The sequence below is a fragment of the Panthera leo genome, chromosome F3, assembly GCF_018350215.1.
Source record: "Panthera leo isolate Ple1 chromosome F3, P.leo_Ple1_pat1.1, whole genome shotgun sequence".
Taxonomy (NCBI): domain Eukaryota; kingdom Metazoa; phylum Chordata; class Mammalia; order Carnivora; family Felidae; genus Panthera; species Panthera leo.
This window is the reverse complement of record NC_056696.1, coordinates 25,295,034-25,313,366: the sequence shown is the minus strand read 5'-3', so window position 1 is coordinate 25,313,366 and position 18,333 is coordinate 25,295,034. Positions and strand designations below refer to the sequence as shown.

General features: G+C 46.6%; 1 protein-coding gene across 1 annotated transcript in view; it reads left to right on the top strand.

The window, feature by feature from the left end:
• The window catches only part of LAMC2 (laminin subunit gamma 2), a 57,165-nt gene that overhangs the window by 21,828 nt on the left and 17,004 nt on the right, over positions 1–18,333 (top strand). The window contains exons 3-10 of the mRNA XM_042925567.1: positions 6,066–6,201; positions 9,401–9,499; positions 11,667–11,803; positions 12,526–12,648; positions 14,327–14,516; positions 15,513–15,625; positions 16,668–16,886; positions 17,523–17,705. Coding sequence (XP_042781501.1) covers positions 6,066–6,201; positions 9,401–9,499; positions 11,667–11,803; positions 12,526–12,648; positions 14,327–14,516; positions 15,513–15,625; positions 16,668–16,886; positions 17,523–17,705 — 1,200 coding nt within the window. The remainder of the gene's footprint in view (positions 1–6,065; positions 6,202–9,400; positions 9,500–11,666; positions 11,804–12,525; positions 12,649–14,326; positions 14,517–15,512; positions 15,626–16,667; positions 16,887–17,522; positions 17,706–18,333) is intronic.

Sequence of the window (18,333 nt, the reverse complement as noted above, 5' to 3'; positions counted from 1 at the left end):
ATTTGCTCAGCTTTGTGGCATAGGGTCAGCATCCAGAATCTTTTGGATTTAGCAATTCTTGTGAACTAAAGAACTTCATAAAGAAAAATTAAAAGTTATTCCATGTTAGTGGGCATCCAACCCTTCTGAAAAGCCCCGATCCCTTTAGGATATGCAGCTTCATTGTGAGTCACTGGAGTTGTGTCATCCCAGCAAGAGCAAGAATGTAATTAGAAACTTAATTAACTTAGCTGGAGAGCCTGAAGACAAGGTTATTAGTCCGTACAGTAGACAAGGAGGCTGCCACGTGGCTGAGAGATGGTAATGAAGGATTTGCCGCGCCATCTCTCTTTCACTCGAGTCCATTGCTTGCCCAGCATCCATGAGCCTGGCTTTTTCTTTGCCTTTGGGGAGTATACATCCCAGGCTCAGTGTGAACATCCTGGTAGACAGAGGAGGAGCCCAACAATGATTTACAGCTTATATGATCGCTAACCTGCATTACCCTGTGCCAGGCACTTTGCTAGATGCTTTCATCCAGCAATTAATTTAATCTTCACAAATAACCATATGAAGAGGGTGCTATTATTATGTCCATTTTACAGATGAGGTGGCAGGGGCTTAGAGAGGGGGGTGAAGAAACTTGAAGGTTGTGTAGCTAGGTGGCCAGCCCCAGGTGCACGGATATCAAAGATGGTAATGTAAAGACTAGTGGTGGGTTTTGGAGCCAGACAGCCTGGGTTCAAATCTTGGTACTTCCGCTTCTGCTGTGTCATTCCGGGCATGTCCCTTCACCGCTTGCTGCCCCTGTGTCCCCATCTGTAGAAGGGGGACATCATGGTTTTCCCACCACAGGATTGTGTGAGAATTGTGTTAAGCACGTGGTAGACAACTCAGTAAATTGTAGTTGATGTAGTTTGTTTGTTTGTTTGTTTTTTTAATTAGGACAGAGATCAGTGTGGCAGTTTCCTGGGACACCGGCTTTTTTAAGTTACATTCTACTTTAGAAGGAATGCTGTCAAGGCCATATGTTTGGCCTGAAACTATTAGCATTTTATTTTCTTATTAATATCCTGAAATTGGCAGTGAATTTTTCAAATGTCTTTTAAGGAGTGGGGAAAGGGAGGCCTAGAGGAGCTGATGGCCTCCAGTCCTCTAACAAGCAATTGCAAAAGTTAAAGTTATAATCCAGAGTTCTGATGGAGAACTATTATCTTATTCCTTCCATATGAACGAATAAAGCATCAGAATGCTGTTCTTTTATCCCCAACATCAGACAATTAGATGTCCAGGAAAAGCTTCATGGATCTTATTTCCTAAGATCTGGGTAGTGCTTTATATTTTTCCAGAATATTTTTATAGGCTGTATCTTCTTCAGTGTTCATAACTGGACAACCTGCAGGTGTTAGCACACTGCACCCACCGTTACGGACACGAAGAAGGTGACCTGCGAGCCTGAGTGGCATGTTAGTGACAGAGACAGTTCCCACCCTGTGCCGTCTCCCACGACACCATGGCTGCCCAGATTCCTAGCCCAGTGGCACAAATTTAATTCCCTATGGGATTTCTCAGTCTCCCAATCAGCCAGAAGATATGCATCACCTACAAGGGAATTTATCAAATATTCAATCTCAAAATGAAGAACACACCTTCCCAAAAAATGCAATCATTCCATGTATGGCGAATGAAGCCAACAGCATCAGTAATCCCCAAAGTGGTCACAGATTTTGGATGTCACATCAGTTTCTCATAAATATAGCAGCCAGGCTTATTTTTAGGTGATGACTTTGTGGGTTCAGCAACAAGAGTTGAGAACTCAGCCCTATAACCACATGTGTAAAAGCCCTGAAAACCTTTTGCAAATATTTTGAAATTCACTGTACATACATGTGGTTTTTTCTTTCCATGACACCTAAATTCTTGAGACCTGTATGGACATCAAGGATATTGGACTTGTTCTCTTATTATTTACATATTTATGATCCTGACAATGGATTACTCATAATACAACATTTTGATTATTGAAAACATGCCTTAATTTTTCTTAATGTTTTATTTTTGAGAGAGAGAGAGAGAGACAGACAGGCAGAGAGGCAGACACAGGATCCGAAGTGGGACTTGAACTCATGAACCGTGAGATCATGACCTAAGCCAAAGTCAGATGCTTAACTGAGCCACCCAGGTATCCCAAAACAGGTCTTCAATAATAACTTATAATTCTTAAATTCTTGTTACTTTAAAATACAAATGTGTGTGTGTAAAGCGTTCTCAAACGGACATACCCTCTTGTTTACTATTTATCAAAAAAATTTAACATTTTTGAGACAAACAGAGCACAAGCAGGGGAGGGGCAGGCAGAGAGAGAGACACACAGAATCCAAAGCAGGCTCCAGGCTCCAAACTGTCAGCACAGAGCCTGATGCAGGGCTCAAACCCATGAACCGTGAGATCATGACCTGAGCTGAAGTCGGACGCTCAACTGACTGAGCCACCCAGGTGCCCCTTAATTTGCTATTTTTTAAATAGTAATCATTTTAGAATAACTGCTTGAACCCTCAGATGCACAGAAACTATATAAGCCCTAAAAGAGCTTATTGGGACACAAAACAGGAAGCTATTTTGTTCTTTCAACCCAGTTATTCACAATCCCTAAAAGCAACTTGCAATGTAGGAATTGGGACAAGGGTTTTTATTTTAATGAGATACTTTGAAAACCCAGTGCTATTATTTCGGCAGTTTTAGAATGTGAAATAAAGTAGTCACTTTCACAGTAAGGACCAGTGCACATGTCTGTGTCAAGGTTTGCAGGAGGCCTTGAGATAGCAGCATAAACTACATTCTTCCAGTGCCCATTACGTGCGAGACGCTAAATTAGGCCTTTATATATTTTAGTTCAAAGTCTTGCAACAGCTCCATGAGGCATAGGCTGTTGCCCTCACTTAAAATAAGCGATGAGTAAGCAGTTTACCCAAGGACACAGAGCTAAGTGGCAGAGCTGGTTTTGAAGGGAGAGTTGTTGGATTTCAAAGTCTGGGCACTTTGACCCCCAGTTTCTAGAGCAGAATTCTCTAGATAATGTCCTATAGAGCACAGTGTTCAAGATAATAGACGTGGCCTGTAAGAATGTCAAATAATGGTTGGAAACACTGGCCTTAAGAGTTAAACAAGCATCATGCCTACTGAATGAAGTTATAAGTCTCTGAAAGGCCTAGAGTGTACCATTTCCCGAACTCTTTTGAACACAGAATGCCTATTTTCATGAGAGCGTTAATTTCCCTCAGAACGGTGTTTTGTAGAATAACCATTTTGGTCCATGTAGGCCAGAGTCCAAAGCACAGTCTTTTCCATCTTCTAAGAATAACTCATTTCTGAAAAATTACTGGAGAATTTAAAAAAATTTTTTCCCATTTATTTTTGAGACACAAAGACAGAGCACAAGTGGGGGAGGGGCAGAGAGAGACAGACACAGAATCTGAAGCAGGCTCCAGGCTATGAGCTGTCAGCACAGAGCCCAACATGGGGCTCAAATCCACAAACTGCAAGATCATGACCTGAGCCGAAGTGGACGCCCAACCGATGGAGCCACCCAGGCACCCCTGCAGGGAGAATGGTCTTAAGTCAAAAGCGTGATTTCCATAAGTTGGAACGGAGAAAAAAAAAAATGTGTTTCTGAACCCATCAACACCCATTTGTGTTAAACAAAGAAAACTAATTGTATTAAAGAGAGAGGTCTTGGGGCTCCTGAGTGGCTCAGGACTTCGGCTCAGGTCATGATCTCACCATTTGTGGGTTTGAGCCCTGCGTCAGGCTCCGTCCTGACAGTTTGGAGCCTGGAGCCTGCTTTGGATTCCGTCTCTCCCTTTCTGTCTCTCTGCCCCTCCCCTGCTCGCATTCTGTCTCTCAAAAATAAATGTTAAAAGTTTTTTTTGAATAAAGAGGGATGTCTCCTGTTGAATGTTACTTATCAGAGCATAATTCAAAAAGCAGCTTTCCTTCTTAGCTGTGTTGGCTGACAGCTTGTAGAGTAGAAGGGCCCCTTCAAGCTTTACAGAGTTGACATGGGGTCTCCCACCAGCTCTGAGTGTGACTGATGTTGTTCATGTTCCACAGGTGGCATAAAAGCTTTTATGTAGGTGCAGAGCCAATACCTTTATCGATTTGAATTGTATCTACCAGTGAATTAAAAATTCAAATAACCGATTAGAAAGAAAGGAGCAACTGGTTAGTGTCCTGTCGGCTTGGTACCGGCTATCACGGTTCGTTGAGACAGATGGATTATTTGATCATCCTGCCAGCACAGGGAAATCGTCAAGTAGGGGAGGTACACTTCTCACCACCTTCCTGCTCAGCTTTTGCTACCCTTGACCCTCTCCCAACAGCCCCGACCTCTTTCATGGCGTACATGGTTTCATCCGACAGATTTCTGGGCATCTCCTCTACGTCAGGCTCTGTCCTGGGCACTGGGGACAGCAGGGAGCACAGACTGAGGGAATCCTGAGGAAGCAGGACTATGGTAGTGGTGAGATGGAGATTTTAGATTTGGGGATCCAAGATTTCACTAGAGAAGTAGTAGTAACTCAGGACCAGAGAGCCAAGGATGGGCCAATCAGGGGACACTCTGGGGAAGGAGGGTTCCAGGCCAGGGGAGCAGCAAGTGCAGGTGCCTAAGGAGAGAAGCAGTCTGGCACGTTCTACCAGCAAGGCTGGGGGGCTGGGAGCAGAGGGAAGGAAGGAGAGGTTGAGTCTTGTGGGCCATGATATAGTTTGCATTTTATGCTGCTTACAGTGGGGAACCACCAGAGGACTAAACAGATGAGTAATGTGATCGGAATTCCATTTTTAAATGTTTAATGTTTCTTTTGAGAGAGGGAGAACATGCAAGTGGAAGGGAGGGGCAGGGGATGAGGGGGATGAGAGAATCCCAAGCAGGCTGTGTGCGGTCAGCCCAGAGCCTGACATGGGGCTCAAACCCATGAACTGTGAGATCATGACTGGAGCCAAAAATCAAGAGTCGGACACTTAACCAACTGAACCACCCATTTAAAAATAAGTTCCATTTTTTTAATGTTTTGAGAGAGCATGAGCAGGGGAGGAGGGGGTGTGCAGAGACAGAGGGAGAGACAGAATCCGAAGCAGGCTCCAGGCTCCGAGCTGTCAGCACAGAGCTTGACGCAAGGCTCGAGCCCATGGAACTGTGAGATCATGACCTGAGCCGAAGTTGGATGCTTAACTGACTGAGCCACCCAGGCACCCCAAGATGAATTCCATTTTTAAAGGAGAATGAGAGGAGAGAAAGGAGACAAGGATGGAGGCCGGGAAGACAGAGTGGGAGGCCGGGTCCTGGGAGAAAAGACAGAGGCTTGAACTGTGGGGGAAGGGAAGGCAGTGAGAATGGAGAAGAGTCCGGCTTCCGTAGTGGCACAGTTGCTGCCCTCAGCACCGGTCTCTCAGCAACTCTCAGTCTGAGAGGGCCCGCTGACCAGTATGAGCACGTCTGTACAAAACTGATCACAGGACAAATGCCATATGTACTAAGCGGGTACGATGCACAGGGAAGGGGAGATAGCACCAAGGACGAGAATGTCGTCTGCTCTGGGTAGGTACAGATTTTAGATTAAGAAGCCTTTTCACACCCAAGAATCACACTGTTCAAGCATGGACACTTAAAATACAGCTTTTGCCTGCCAGGAATAAGGGAAGACTTGCTCACTTTCTCCTACCGACTCTCTTTGAGGAGGCTGATGTGCTCAAATTTTCCCTCTTCTTGAGATCTCCAGGATTCAACTTATAAGGCAGTGGCCTACACACTAATGTTCAAATCAGAACAGATACTAAGTAAAAATGCCTGCCTTCAAGAATAATTTCTGCTTCTTTGCCTGAAGAAGCCATCCTTGGCCGTGAAACCTTGCCCTGGTGGGTGGACATGTACTCAGACAACGTGGAATTATTAGCGGCAGCAGGTGGTGGATATTCCTTGGTATTCCTTGTGCTCCCACGGGGCCACAGTTGTTTCCTAATGCCAAATAGATTAAGTATTTCCTTTTCTTCTTCCCTTCCCCCCCCCCCCCGACCCCGTCGGGTTACAGGTGCTCTCAGCGCTCGATGTGACAACTCTGGACGGTGCAGCTGTAAACCAGGTGTGACAGGAGACAGGTGTGACCGGTGTCTGCCAGGCTTCCACACACTCACCGATGCTGGGTGCACCCAGGACCAGAGGCCACTGTAAGCACCTGCACCCACCACTGCAGCTTCTGCCATGAGTGATGACAATGACCGTGACATCAGTGGCCACTTTACTGAGTACTAACTGTGTGCCAAACGCTGCTTGAGGACTTCATGTGGGTTATGGCATGTGATCCTCACAATAACCCATGGAGGCTGGGATTAGCTCATGTTAAAGACAGAAATTTGCCCCCCAGGAGGTTAAGTTTGCCCAATATTACTGGGGAGGGTGGACTAATATTTAGGCCCAGAGTTTTGGCTCTGGAACCCATGTTCTCCACCCTGAGGATTGCCCGCAGTTTAGATGAACCAGGATGGAGGTAAAGAGTCCTTCAGATTCTTACCTGGGACCCATTTCAACCCAACATGAACTGGGCTAGAGAAATTTTTCTGCACTATTTTATTCCTATAGTTTGAAGCGTCCTCCGTCCCTCTTCAGAGGCTTTTCTGGAAGAGGAGGGAGCACACATTATCAGTCACCTAAGCAGTCCACAGAGCTGCAGAGCCAGCAGACGGACACTAGGGGAAGGGGAGCTTGGCAGGGAAGCCATTAGCTAGGGGGTGCCCACAGAGGATCGTTTCCCGTTTGCCCCCTTTTCCAGCACCTTGCCCGTGGGAGAACGCCCTCCAGCCATGCTTGCACCAGCCTGGTGACCACTGTCCCAAGTTCTCTCACCCGTTGGGCCTCTGCACAGACTGTTCTCTTCTGGCCTTCCCTGCCCCTTTTACATGGTCTTCAGAGACCCTTCCCTCAGTCCAGTGTCATCCCTTTGGAAATGCTTTATAAAATATGAAGTCGATCATATCATTTTGCTTGCAACCCTCCAGTAGCTCCCTTTCCCACTCCGAATGAGACAAACTTCTTATGCAGGCCCAGCAGGGCCCTACAACATCCTCTGTCCTCTGCGCCCTCAGCAGTGAGCTCTCCCTGGCTTTCTCACCCCTCTCCCCCTGGCCCCCTGCACTCCAGCCCCACCAGCCTGCCTTCCCTTCGTCAGAGGAGCCAAGCCAAGTGATCTTGGACCTGCCTAGAGCACTCCCGCTTCCTACAGGGCCACAGGGAGTTTCACGGGCTCTATCCTCACCTCATCCACTCCCCACAGAGGCCTTTCCACCTTCTGTGTTCTGATCGTTGTTACTTCACATCCCTCATTTTCTTTACGTATTTGTCTCTCCCACTAGACTGGAAGCTCCATGTCGGCTTTGTCTTGTTCACTATTGCGTTCCCAATGCCCAGAGTGGGGGAAGGCACACAGGCTGTGTTCCTGCTTGGCTCCAGCTGGCCTTATGCTCCACTGCCATCGTTGTTCAAGCTCTGCCCTGCCTTGAGACTCCTAGAGACCAGGACCCCATTTCTTAGTGTCTCTGGTGCTTAGCAACCACTAGATGTTGTAGAATGTTTGTCAGAGGGTCCAGTTAGTCATGTGGTGGGGCTAAGGACAGGAGGGGACCCTTGCAAGTGAAAGATCCAGACCGGGAAAGGGATCTTCAGGGAGCCTGACAGGACCTGGAATCTGATTGGACGAGAAATGTGAGGGGGTGAGGGGGTGAGGGGGTGAGGGGGTGAGGGGGTGAGGGGGTGAGGGGGTGAGGGGGTGAGGGGGTGAGGGGGTGAGGGGGTGAGGGGGTGAGGGGGTGAGGGGGTGAGGGGGTGAGGGGGTGAGGGGGTGAGGGGAGTCCAATCCAGGCTTGGGTAGGATTTGGATGGGATCAAAGGGAAGTCAGAAGAGGAACAGAACAGTAGGGAAAAGACAGCATATTTGGCTTTAGACCCACAATATAGGCACATGTGACCATGTGCCCATCTGAGTGACACAAGTTACTAGCCAAAGCACTGGTCTGCACGAGACAGATTGCATCAAAATTAAATGGAAACATTGACTCCATTGAGAATGTCTTACAAAAAAGGAAAAAAAAAACCACCACCAAACTCAGCAATTCCACTCCTAGAAATACACAAGAAATATGAAAACATCCATCTCTGCATAGAAACTTGTACACAAACGTTTGTAGCATTATTCATGATAGCTAAACCCAAATGTCCATCAGCTGTTGAATGGATAAACAAAATGTAGTCTATCCATATGACGAACTGTATTCAGCCATAAAAAAATTGATACCTGGATGAACCTTGAGAACATACTAAGGGAAAGAAGCCAAACGCAAAAAGGCCAAAGATTGTGGATTCCATTTACAGATAATGTTTAGGCAGATCTATAGAGACAGCAGGTGGATTTGTGGTTGCCTGGGCTGGGGAGGGGAGGGGAGGGGAGGGGAGGGGGGAAAGGAAGTGGAGGGTGATTGCTAAGGGCACAGGTTTTTCTGTTTTTTTTTTTTTTTTTTTTTGGAGTGATGGGAATGTTCTAAAATGGAGATGGTTGTATAATTCTGAGAACCTAAAAGCCATCGAATTGTACATTAAAATTTTTTTAATGTTTATTTTTGAGAGAGCACACAAGCAAGGAAGGGGCAGAGAGAGAGAGAGAGAGAGAGAGAGACACACAGAGAGAGAGAGAGAGAGAGAGAGACACACAGAGAGAGAGAGAGAGAGAGAGAGAGAGAGAGAGAGAGAGACACAGACACAGAATCTAAAAGCAGGCTCCGAGCTGTTAGCACAGAGCCCGGAGTGGGGCTCGAACCCACTAGCTGTGAGATCATGATCTGAGCCAAAGTTAGATGCTCAACCGACTGAGCTGCCCAGGTGCCCCTTCAGTTGTACATCTTAAATTGCACGGAATGAGAATTGTGTCTTGATAGGAGTATTAGCAAGAGAAAGAGCTATTAAATACAATACCAAGTAGATGGGATCAGTCCTGATGAAAGCAGTCATCACTGAATCAAGCAATAGAGAAGCAAAGGACGAGAAAGCGACTCAACCAAACAGTCAACCAAACCAAGCCAAACTACCCAGTTTAGTGATGAATTTGGTTCACATTCTGGCACAATCCCCTTCTCTCCTTAGGGCTGGGTAGCAGACAGCTCACGGACTGGCTGCCGCCTTCAGAGGAGCAGGAACACAGACAAATGAGCCCTTACGGGGTCTGCGAGAGATTAGCACCGATAAGGATGGCTGAGGGAGGCATCAGGGAAGATGAAAAACTTAAGTTGCTGACATTTGCTTGTGAGCCCCTGATCTTTAGGTGTGTGGTTGAGAAGCCCTTGGAAACACACCCCTCATTTTCTTTTTCTTCTTTCCCAGAGACTCCAAGTGTGACTGCGAGCCAGCTGGCATCTCGGGGCCCTGTGACGAAGGCCACTGCGTCTGCAAGCCAGCTGTCACCGGAGAGCGCTGTGATAGGTGTGTGTAGCCGTGGCCCTTCAGACACAGCAGGGAGGGAGAGTCCCCCGGCAACTAGCGTGAGGCTTTATCCTCCGAGTGTGGTTGTGGAAAAGGGACACTTAAATGCTGAGGACCTCGGTCCTGCCCTCTGTCCTCAAAAACTTGCCTTTCAAAAAAAATACCACAGAGCCCCCGAGTCTCACTGGACTCTATGCTCTTGCCGTGGGCCCCTTCTGTCTGTTTACAAGGGCCGCAGAGGCACATGGCCCCAGTGAGTCCCCTTGCCAGCTGACTCCGAATCCTAGGTGCTCCCATATAAGGTGGTATGCAGTGAGGTCACATGACTCAGCTGGGCCCCAGAAAAGACCTGGCCTAATCAAGCACGTTGGGAAAATGCTTGTAAGAGGAAATATCTCCATGTATGGCCATATAGAACCATCGTGTGCAGAAAAGGAGCCGCCCAGGGGCAGAACAGTGGTTACATGCACACACATGAGCCGGGAGACGTACGAGCCCGTTGGGCCCCAAGCCATGTTGGGGCAGGTGGCACAGTAAACAGCGATCCACCCTCAGTCGCTGCTTGCAAGATATTCCTTAAGGACAGACTGCCCAGACTTCTAAAACTCTTCTCTAAGATTGTTGTGAGCTGAGTGCTGTGAGGCTGGCCCAAGAGGTAAAGGCTGTAAAGGCTTTCTTCTCATTTCCTTAAAGAAAGCAGTTCTTTGCCATTCTGACAATCACTTATACCTGGGCAGAGAAAATTCCAGATACATTCCCACTTGTGTTTTCAGGGAGTTCCTTGGGGCTGAGGTGGGGGTATAGAAAAGCGTGAAAAGAGGAGTCACTTGTCGAAAGGTTTTTAAGTTCGAAGTGTAGGACAGAAATAGAAAAGCACATACCATAAATGTCGTCAGCATCACCAATTGATTCTAAGAAATAGACCTTCACTAAAAATTTGCCATCTCAACTGACGATACCCTGCCTTCTTTCTAGAAGTGACCACTATTCTGACCTGTGTAATTGCTTCCTTCCTTTTCTTCATAAGTTATTACCCAAGTACATCCCTAAACATGGTTTAGTTTTGCCTGATTTCCCTCAGTTCCTTCCCCTCACTTTCTGTGCCCCTCCCTTCCTTCCAATCCCTTTTAACCTACAGGTTTCCTCCGCAGAAACCATAATTTTTTTTTAAAGCCTTTGCTCTCTAGAGAAAAAAAAGAAAGCTTACTTACAGCTGTTCTCTGAAGCATTTACTGTTCACAGCCAACCTGCTTTTCTGTGATTTTGCACAACGAACAGACTCCCAACACAGAGTCCCATGGATTAGACCACATGACTTAGAGGCAGATGTACCTGGTTTGAATCTTGCCTCAGTCACCTACCAGCTGTAGGACCTCAAACAAGTTTCTTAACCTCCCTGACCTGGGTGTCTTCATCTAAGAACATTGGAAATAAGTGCTAAATAAATGATAGTTGAAACTTATTTCATGTAGAAGGATGTAATTAACTCAAATGGAAAAACAAGTCCTCCCCAGTTTTTCCTTCTCTGTGACCCCAACATCTGCAACTTGCCTGGTAGCTGTGGTCCTCAGAGAGGCCACTGGCAGGTGGGATGCCAGCCTACATCTTGCTTTTGTGGAGAGCCATCCTTCTTTGTCATACCTTCAACCTGCCCCTTCCCCTGTGGGCCAGAGCCCAGGTTAAGGGGCAGGGATGGTGGGCAGCACCTGGTATTTCATGCGGGTCAGTACAGCTGAGAGGGTGCTGGGACCCGGGTGTTTGCCTTTCCTTGCCTGGCCTCCAACCTCCCACTCTTTTGCCTCCATCAAACACTTTCTCTAAGACAGGGCCAGCTCTACATACTCTTGCCCTGACTCTTTTTGTCCCGCTCATGTGGCCTCCACTCAATTCCTCAGCATGAATGGAAAAATCACTAAGTTCCCAGACCACCAAGTCAAATGTGATTCTGCTCTACCAGAGGGAAAGTGAATGTTCATGCTGTCTCAGTGGGCGGCTGTGATTGTCCATCAGGTTTGGGAGTGAGGGTGGTACGTGTAATTTAGGATTTCCTAGCTCTGGGAATTAACAGGGCCAGGTGGGAGAGAAAGAAAAGATCAGTCGTCATGTTCTCTATATGAACTAAGAAGTAACCCATAACATTGTCCCGATTTCTAAAATGCTGCTACAGGTGTCGACCAGGTTACTATCACCTGGATGGGGGAAACCCCGAGGGCTGCACCCAGTGTTTTTGCTATGGGCATTCAGCCAACTGCCACAGCTCTGGAGACTACAGTGTCCATAAAATCATCTCTACTTTCCATCAAGGTAAAGTGTCCTGTTTCTAGAATTCTGTTTTTAACATCGTATAGGGCTTTGTGTTTACAGACAACCTCCCTCCTCATCACAGCACGGGACTCTTGACTGATCTTTAGCATTTCTCTTCTAGATTTTAACATACATTATTTGGTCAGGGCAAGAAGACAGATCCTAATGACTTGAAAAAGTCCTACCTGAACAGTTTCCTTATATTAGCACATGAAAAACAAAATAACTAAAGAGACCAAATTTTCATGTCCCTGGCATTTCCCATCTCCATGTATTTTAAAACCACAAAAGAGTCTTTCATTTGGATGGGGGCGGCGGCGGGGGTTATGGGATAACTAATACTAATAACACTAACACTGCTTTCACATATATTACACACAATATATGTGAAATTAGTTACCAAGCTACAAAACACCATAAAAACATAGGAGATGGATAGGATTTCAGGTTAGTTAAGAGGGTCTAATATGTTCAAAGAGAAACTAAGGCCAGAACTTATGTAAATAAAAGTATGAATTACAAGAATCAGACTCAAGTCAAAGCAGCTGCGGGGTGGGAGGTGAAGTTGAAGCCCAAGTAGAGAAGGGCACAGGGAAGTGTGGAACTATTAAGAAAACCCCACTAGTTATTCACCTCTAAGACTTTTTGGCAATCAAGTCTTGTCTTGTTCAACTCAATAGATGAAGAGGTTTGTCTGAATGCAGAGTGATTTTGTGTTTCAGATGTTGACGGCTGGAAGGCTGTCCAAAGATATGGGGCTCCTGCAAAGCTGCAGTGGTCACAACGCCATCGAGATGTGTTTAGCTCTGCACGACGATCAGACCCTGTCTACTTTGTAGCTCCTGGTACGTATGGTATTTTTCTTATAGAATCCAACTTTTTTTTTTTTTTAACGTTTATTTATTTTTGAGACAGAGAGAGACCGAGCATGAACGGGGGAGGGTCAGAGAGAGAGAGGGAGACTCAGAATCTGAAACAGGTTCAAGGCTCTGCGCAGTCAGCACAGAGCCCAATGCGGGGCTCGAACTCACAGACCGCGAGATCATGACCTGAGCCGAAGTCAGACGCTTAACCGACTAAGCCACCCAGGCGCCCCTAGAATCCAACTTTTAAGACTCGAAGTCATGATAGAAAAATGGAGGTAGAGAATGTGAAAACCGGGTCACTCATTGCTGTTTTGAACACTATCTCCAGATGACGGTTGGAGCTTCAGCCCTATTGACAAAGTCATGGCACAACATTACAGGACTGTGTGGGAATGCAAACTGGTACAGCCACTCTGGAAAACAGTATGAGGGTTCCTCAAAAAGTTAAAAATAGAACTACCCTATGACCCAGCAATTGCACTAGGTATTCATCCAGAGGATACAGAAGTGATGTTTCCAAGGGGCACATGCACCCCACTGTTTATAGCAGCACTATAATCATAGCCAATAATAGCACGACCAATAAGAGCCAAGGTATGGAAAGAGCCCAGATGTCCATTGGACCGATGCATGAAGATGTGGTATATATATTCAATGGAATATTAGTGATAAAAAATGAAATCTTTCCATTTGCAACAACGTGGATGGAACTAGAATGTATTATGCTAAGTCAGAGAAAAGTCAAGGGTAGTCACATGATTTCACTCATGTGAAATTTAAGATACAAAACAGGTGAACATAAGGGAAGGGAAGTAAAAATATAAAAACAGAGGGAGACAAACCATAAGGGACTCCTAAATACAGAAAAACAGGATTGCTGGTGGCCTGTTGGGGGGGGGGGGGGGGGGGAGGGTTAAAGTGGTGAGGGGAATTAAGGAGGACACTGGTTGGGATGAACACTGGCTGTTATACATAAGTGATGAATCACTAAATTCTATTCCTGAAAAAATGTATATGTTTTGATTAAAAAAAAAAAAAAAAGAACAGGACTGTATCAGGCAGCCAGAGTCTGGCTGCAGTTCCTACTTTAATCAAGTGGGAAGTTTCTAGGCTTCCCACCAAGACAAAATAGTGGTCAAATCTGTGGACCTACTGAGAAGCAGGTGGAAAAGTGAAAATAAGGCATTGCTCAAAGTTTTAACCCTTTATAAATTAAAAAGGTTAACTCACGTCAGTTAATATGCGGTATCTAGGCAAGTTGTCCTCTTAACGTTTCTAAATTTCAACTCTCAGCTGTCAAATGGGAATACCACCTCCAAGAATTAACACCAGATGTAATGATGTCTGTGAACTATGAAGCGTATGTAACAGAGGGTACTATTGCCAACATACCTCGGATCTTTATACATCATCTAATAAGTGGAATGGTCTTATAAGGAGGCCCTTTTAGCATTTTAGTAACGAACCCTCCTTTGTAACCAATAGCAGTATGGCCATGTCCGTGAGCTGGCTCTTCTGGAAGGGTGATCTGGGGCAGGGCGATACACTGGCAACACAGGACTCCCACAGAAATCACCAACGTTCATGCCAAACTTGCTTGCTCGTTTGCTTCTCCAGCTTCACACTGATCTCAATCTTTTCAAATTCTGTTTCATAGCCAAATTTCTTGGGAATCAACAGGTGAGCTATGGGCAAACCCTGTCCTTTGACTACCGTGTGGACAGGGGAGGCAGACACCCATCTGCTCACGATGTGATCCTGGAAGGTGCTGGTCTGCGGGTCACAGCTCCCTTGATGCCACGTGGCAAGACACTGCCATGTGGGATCACCAAGACTTACACGTTCAGGTAAGAGTGACTACACACAGGTCAAACACCAAAACTGATTGAAGTCCAGTTCCTTTGTTCATTTAACAAGCTTTTCTGAGCACCTTTCATGTACCAGACATGGTATTATATACAGAAACAGGACGTGCTTCCTGCCCTGAAGCCCCTGACAAGCTAACGGGAGAAAAAAATAAACAGTATTACAGTGTGGCTTGAAAGTGACCAGATGGACAAGGTGGGCACAGATATTTTGAACAGAGGAGACACATATAACCCACACTGTAGTGGTCACGGACAGCTTCCCAAGAACACATGACACATGAACAGTTTTCTAAGGAAAGAAGGAGGGGTTGGGGGAAGGTTAGCCAGGCAGAGGCAGTTAAGTCATGCTCGAGGAGGTTTTGTGCAGTAGGAAATTCTAAGCAGGGACGCATGAGTGAAATGTGGAGTTGGGGACAGGAATACGGTGAGAAGTGGGGTCAGGGAATGAAACAGAAGGGGTAGGGTTGTTTCTGGAACACAAACCAAAATCTGAAAGATGAGCGCAGGGGCTAGTGATCTGATGCGGCCAGATACTGTAATGATAAATCAAGACGTGGGCAGTGTAGAACATGAAAGCGGACTCTTGGGAGAGAGTAAGTGAAATGTGCTAAGTCATTTAAAACCAAAAGCTAATGGCAGCTCCCTTGAGGGTCAGGGCTTCTTGAACTTGAAGATGTTCCTGATACTAAGTTTTGTGTGGCCAAGAATAGGAAGTGGGCTCTGAAGACTTGGACCATCACCAGATGCCATGAGCCCTGGAGCTGGGCTTCCAACATTGGGGTGCCCTCCATCACTGCCTTCCCCCCCTCCCCCCGTGGAGGAAGGAAACTCCAAGTTCATGCCTATAAAGATGCAGCTACCCATCCTTCGTCCCCCTGGTTAGGCAGGACCGTGAAGGGGCTTAGCTGTTCCCACATTCTTGGGTGTATTTTGATAAGAGTTGGATTTTTAAGCTTTTGGCTTTAAATCCTGCAGGTTAAATGAACGCCCAAGCAGTAACTGGAGCCCCCAGCTGAGTTACTTTGAGTATCGGAGGTTACTGCGTAACCTCACGGCCCTGCGGATCCGAGCTACCTATGGAGAATACAGTAAGCGATGAAGAGAAATGAATTCTTTAGGTTTTGTTTCAGGATGGTTTATGATCGAGTCTCTGGGTCTAAATTTTCACATTCTAGAAGTTAGAAGTAATGTTTCTCTAAAAGAAGGTTAACACCAATGAAGAATGAAATGATGCTACTTTGCTTAAAAGAGCCTCCAAATTTAGGTGAAAGCAGACTTGAAGAGGATCTGCAACAATTGGGCATGTTCCCTTAGGCTAGACAATGGCATCCACAACGAGCCCTCTATTCCTGGAATTCCTTTGGGATTATACTCAGGGCTACCATGTTCAGACATCATGTTTATTCTGTTACTTTTGTATTTAAGTTTGTTAATTTTTATTCTTGAGAGAGAGAGCACTAGCAGAAGAGGGGCAGAGAGAGAGGGAGACACAGAATCCGAGGCAGGCTCCAGGCTTTGAGCTGTCGGCACAGAGCCCGGCACGGGGCTCAAACCCGGGAAACGTGAAGTCATGACCTGAGCAGAAGTCGGATACCCAACCGACTGAGCCACCCAGGCACCCCTGTTAACTCCGTTTATTGACCTTCACATGTGGGGTATTCCTCATCCCAATTGGATTTATATGGGAGTTTGAGCTTTCTCCACACTTAAACAGGAAGCATAGCTGGCAAGCATAACTTCTATATCATCCCTGCTTTATTTGCATTAAGAGGAAACGGTGTTTATTAACAGTTTATTGAATCTTTACCTTGAACCAAGCATGTAACATATGCAGTTGTCCCATTTAATGTCACAACATGGGAGGCAGAGACCATTCTTACTTCTACAGTTGAGGAAACAGTTATAGTTATGCGACTTGCCCACTTCACACAGTTGGTGAGGGTGGAACCAGAATTTAAACCCTGGCTTTTCTGATGTGTCAGTCATGACGGACTGCTGTACCTGTGGCATAGTGAGTGAACGCCACTCATCTTTGTTAGGGTGTTAAATCTAAAATCTAGAGAGATGCCTGACTTTAGATCTTCAGACCCCACCACCTGCTGGCTTCTAAACCTGTTCTCCATATTGCAGGTACTGGGTACCTTGACAACGTGACCCTGATTTCAGCTCGCCCTGTCTCCGGAGCCCCAGCACCCTGGGTTGAACAATGCGTATGTCCCGTTGGGTACAAAGGGCAGTTCTGCCAGGATTGTGCTTCTGGCTACAAAAGAGATTCTGCCAGACTGGGACCTTTTGGCACCTGTATTCCATGTAACTGCCAAGGGGGAGGAGCCTGCGATCCAGACACAGGTGAGTGAAAAGACACCTGGTCCAGGTGGCTGGGGTACTGCTAGGGGGCTGGGGACTCCTGAGGAAGAAACGGAGCTATGTAAGAAAGACCCTGCCTCAACTCATTTTGGAGATGGGAAAGGGTTAGGAAGGTAGGGGCTGGAGTCTGACAGGATGGACATGGAGCTTTATTACACTCAATCCTTTTCATTATGGAAATGCCACAATGTTGTGGGAAAGGTACCAGGTTACAGGAAATGGCTGTCAGGGTTCAGTGGGGGGGGGGGGGGGGGGGGGGGGGGTGTAGTTGGTGTTGAGTTTCAAGAATTGTATGGAGACATCAAAGGCAATGTCAGGGTCTGAATGAATGTGTGGACAAATGGCCTCAGGCCGTGGAGACGGGGGAGCAGCATTGAGGTATGGATGGTAAAGGAAGCTAGGTCTCAGTGTAGGAGAGCCAGGGTGAGATTCAGGGTCGTGGCCAGGTCTGGAGTTGGTACTAAGGCAAAGGTGAATGCCAGTGCTCACTTTGGAGAAAGCTTCAAAAAGGAAGGTTTTGGTCACCCCGCTCTGCCTCCCACACCTCATCCATATTAAAGGAAGTGTATTGTTTTACCCTGCTCATTTCTCTGCCCCTCCTTTCTTGCTCCCTCCCAGGAGATTGTTATTCGGGGGATGAAAATCTTGACATCGAATGTGCCGACTGCCCTATTGGTTTCTACAACGATCCACATGACCCCCGCAGCTGCAAGCCGTGCCCCTGCCGCAACGGGTTCAGCTGCTCCGTGATGCCCGAGACAGAGGAGGTGGTGTGCAATAACTGCCCCCACGGGGTCACCGGTAAGGCCCATGTCCTGCTTCCCTGTCCTGATGCCACAAATCCACATCAACAGCTGCTCTTCCAAAAAAAATTCTGGGGAATTATAATTCCTTAGCGTTCATGTAAACGGGCTCATTCTCTCGCCCGAGAGGTGAGGAAGGGCGGCACATGGTTTTGGATGTTATGTATGTGTGGCCAATGCTGTTTTAGGAGGTTTGTAATTAGGAGGCGAAGGCTGCAGATGAAATATGTGGCTTCAGTTTTACAAAATGAACCGCAGTACAGAAGGGAAACTTAGTGGCCTTTTAAATGCCACCTCTCTTGGGGCACCTGGCTGGCTCAGTCAGTAGAGCATGCAACTCTTGATCTTGGAGTTGTCGGTTTGAGCCCCATGTTGCGTGTAGACTTTAAAAAAAAAATGTCACAGGGGCGCCTGGGTGGCTCAGTCGGTTAAGCGTCCGACTTCGGCTCAGGTCATGATCTCACAGCTTGTGAGCTCGAGCCCCACGTCCGGCTCTGCGCTGTCAGCTCAGAGCCTGGAGCCTCTTCGGATTCTGTGTCTTTCTCTCTGTTCCTCACCCGCTCACACTCTGTCTCTCAAAAATAAACATTAAAAAAGAAATTTTAAAAAAAATGTCACATTTCTCT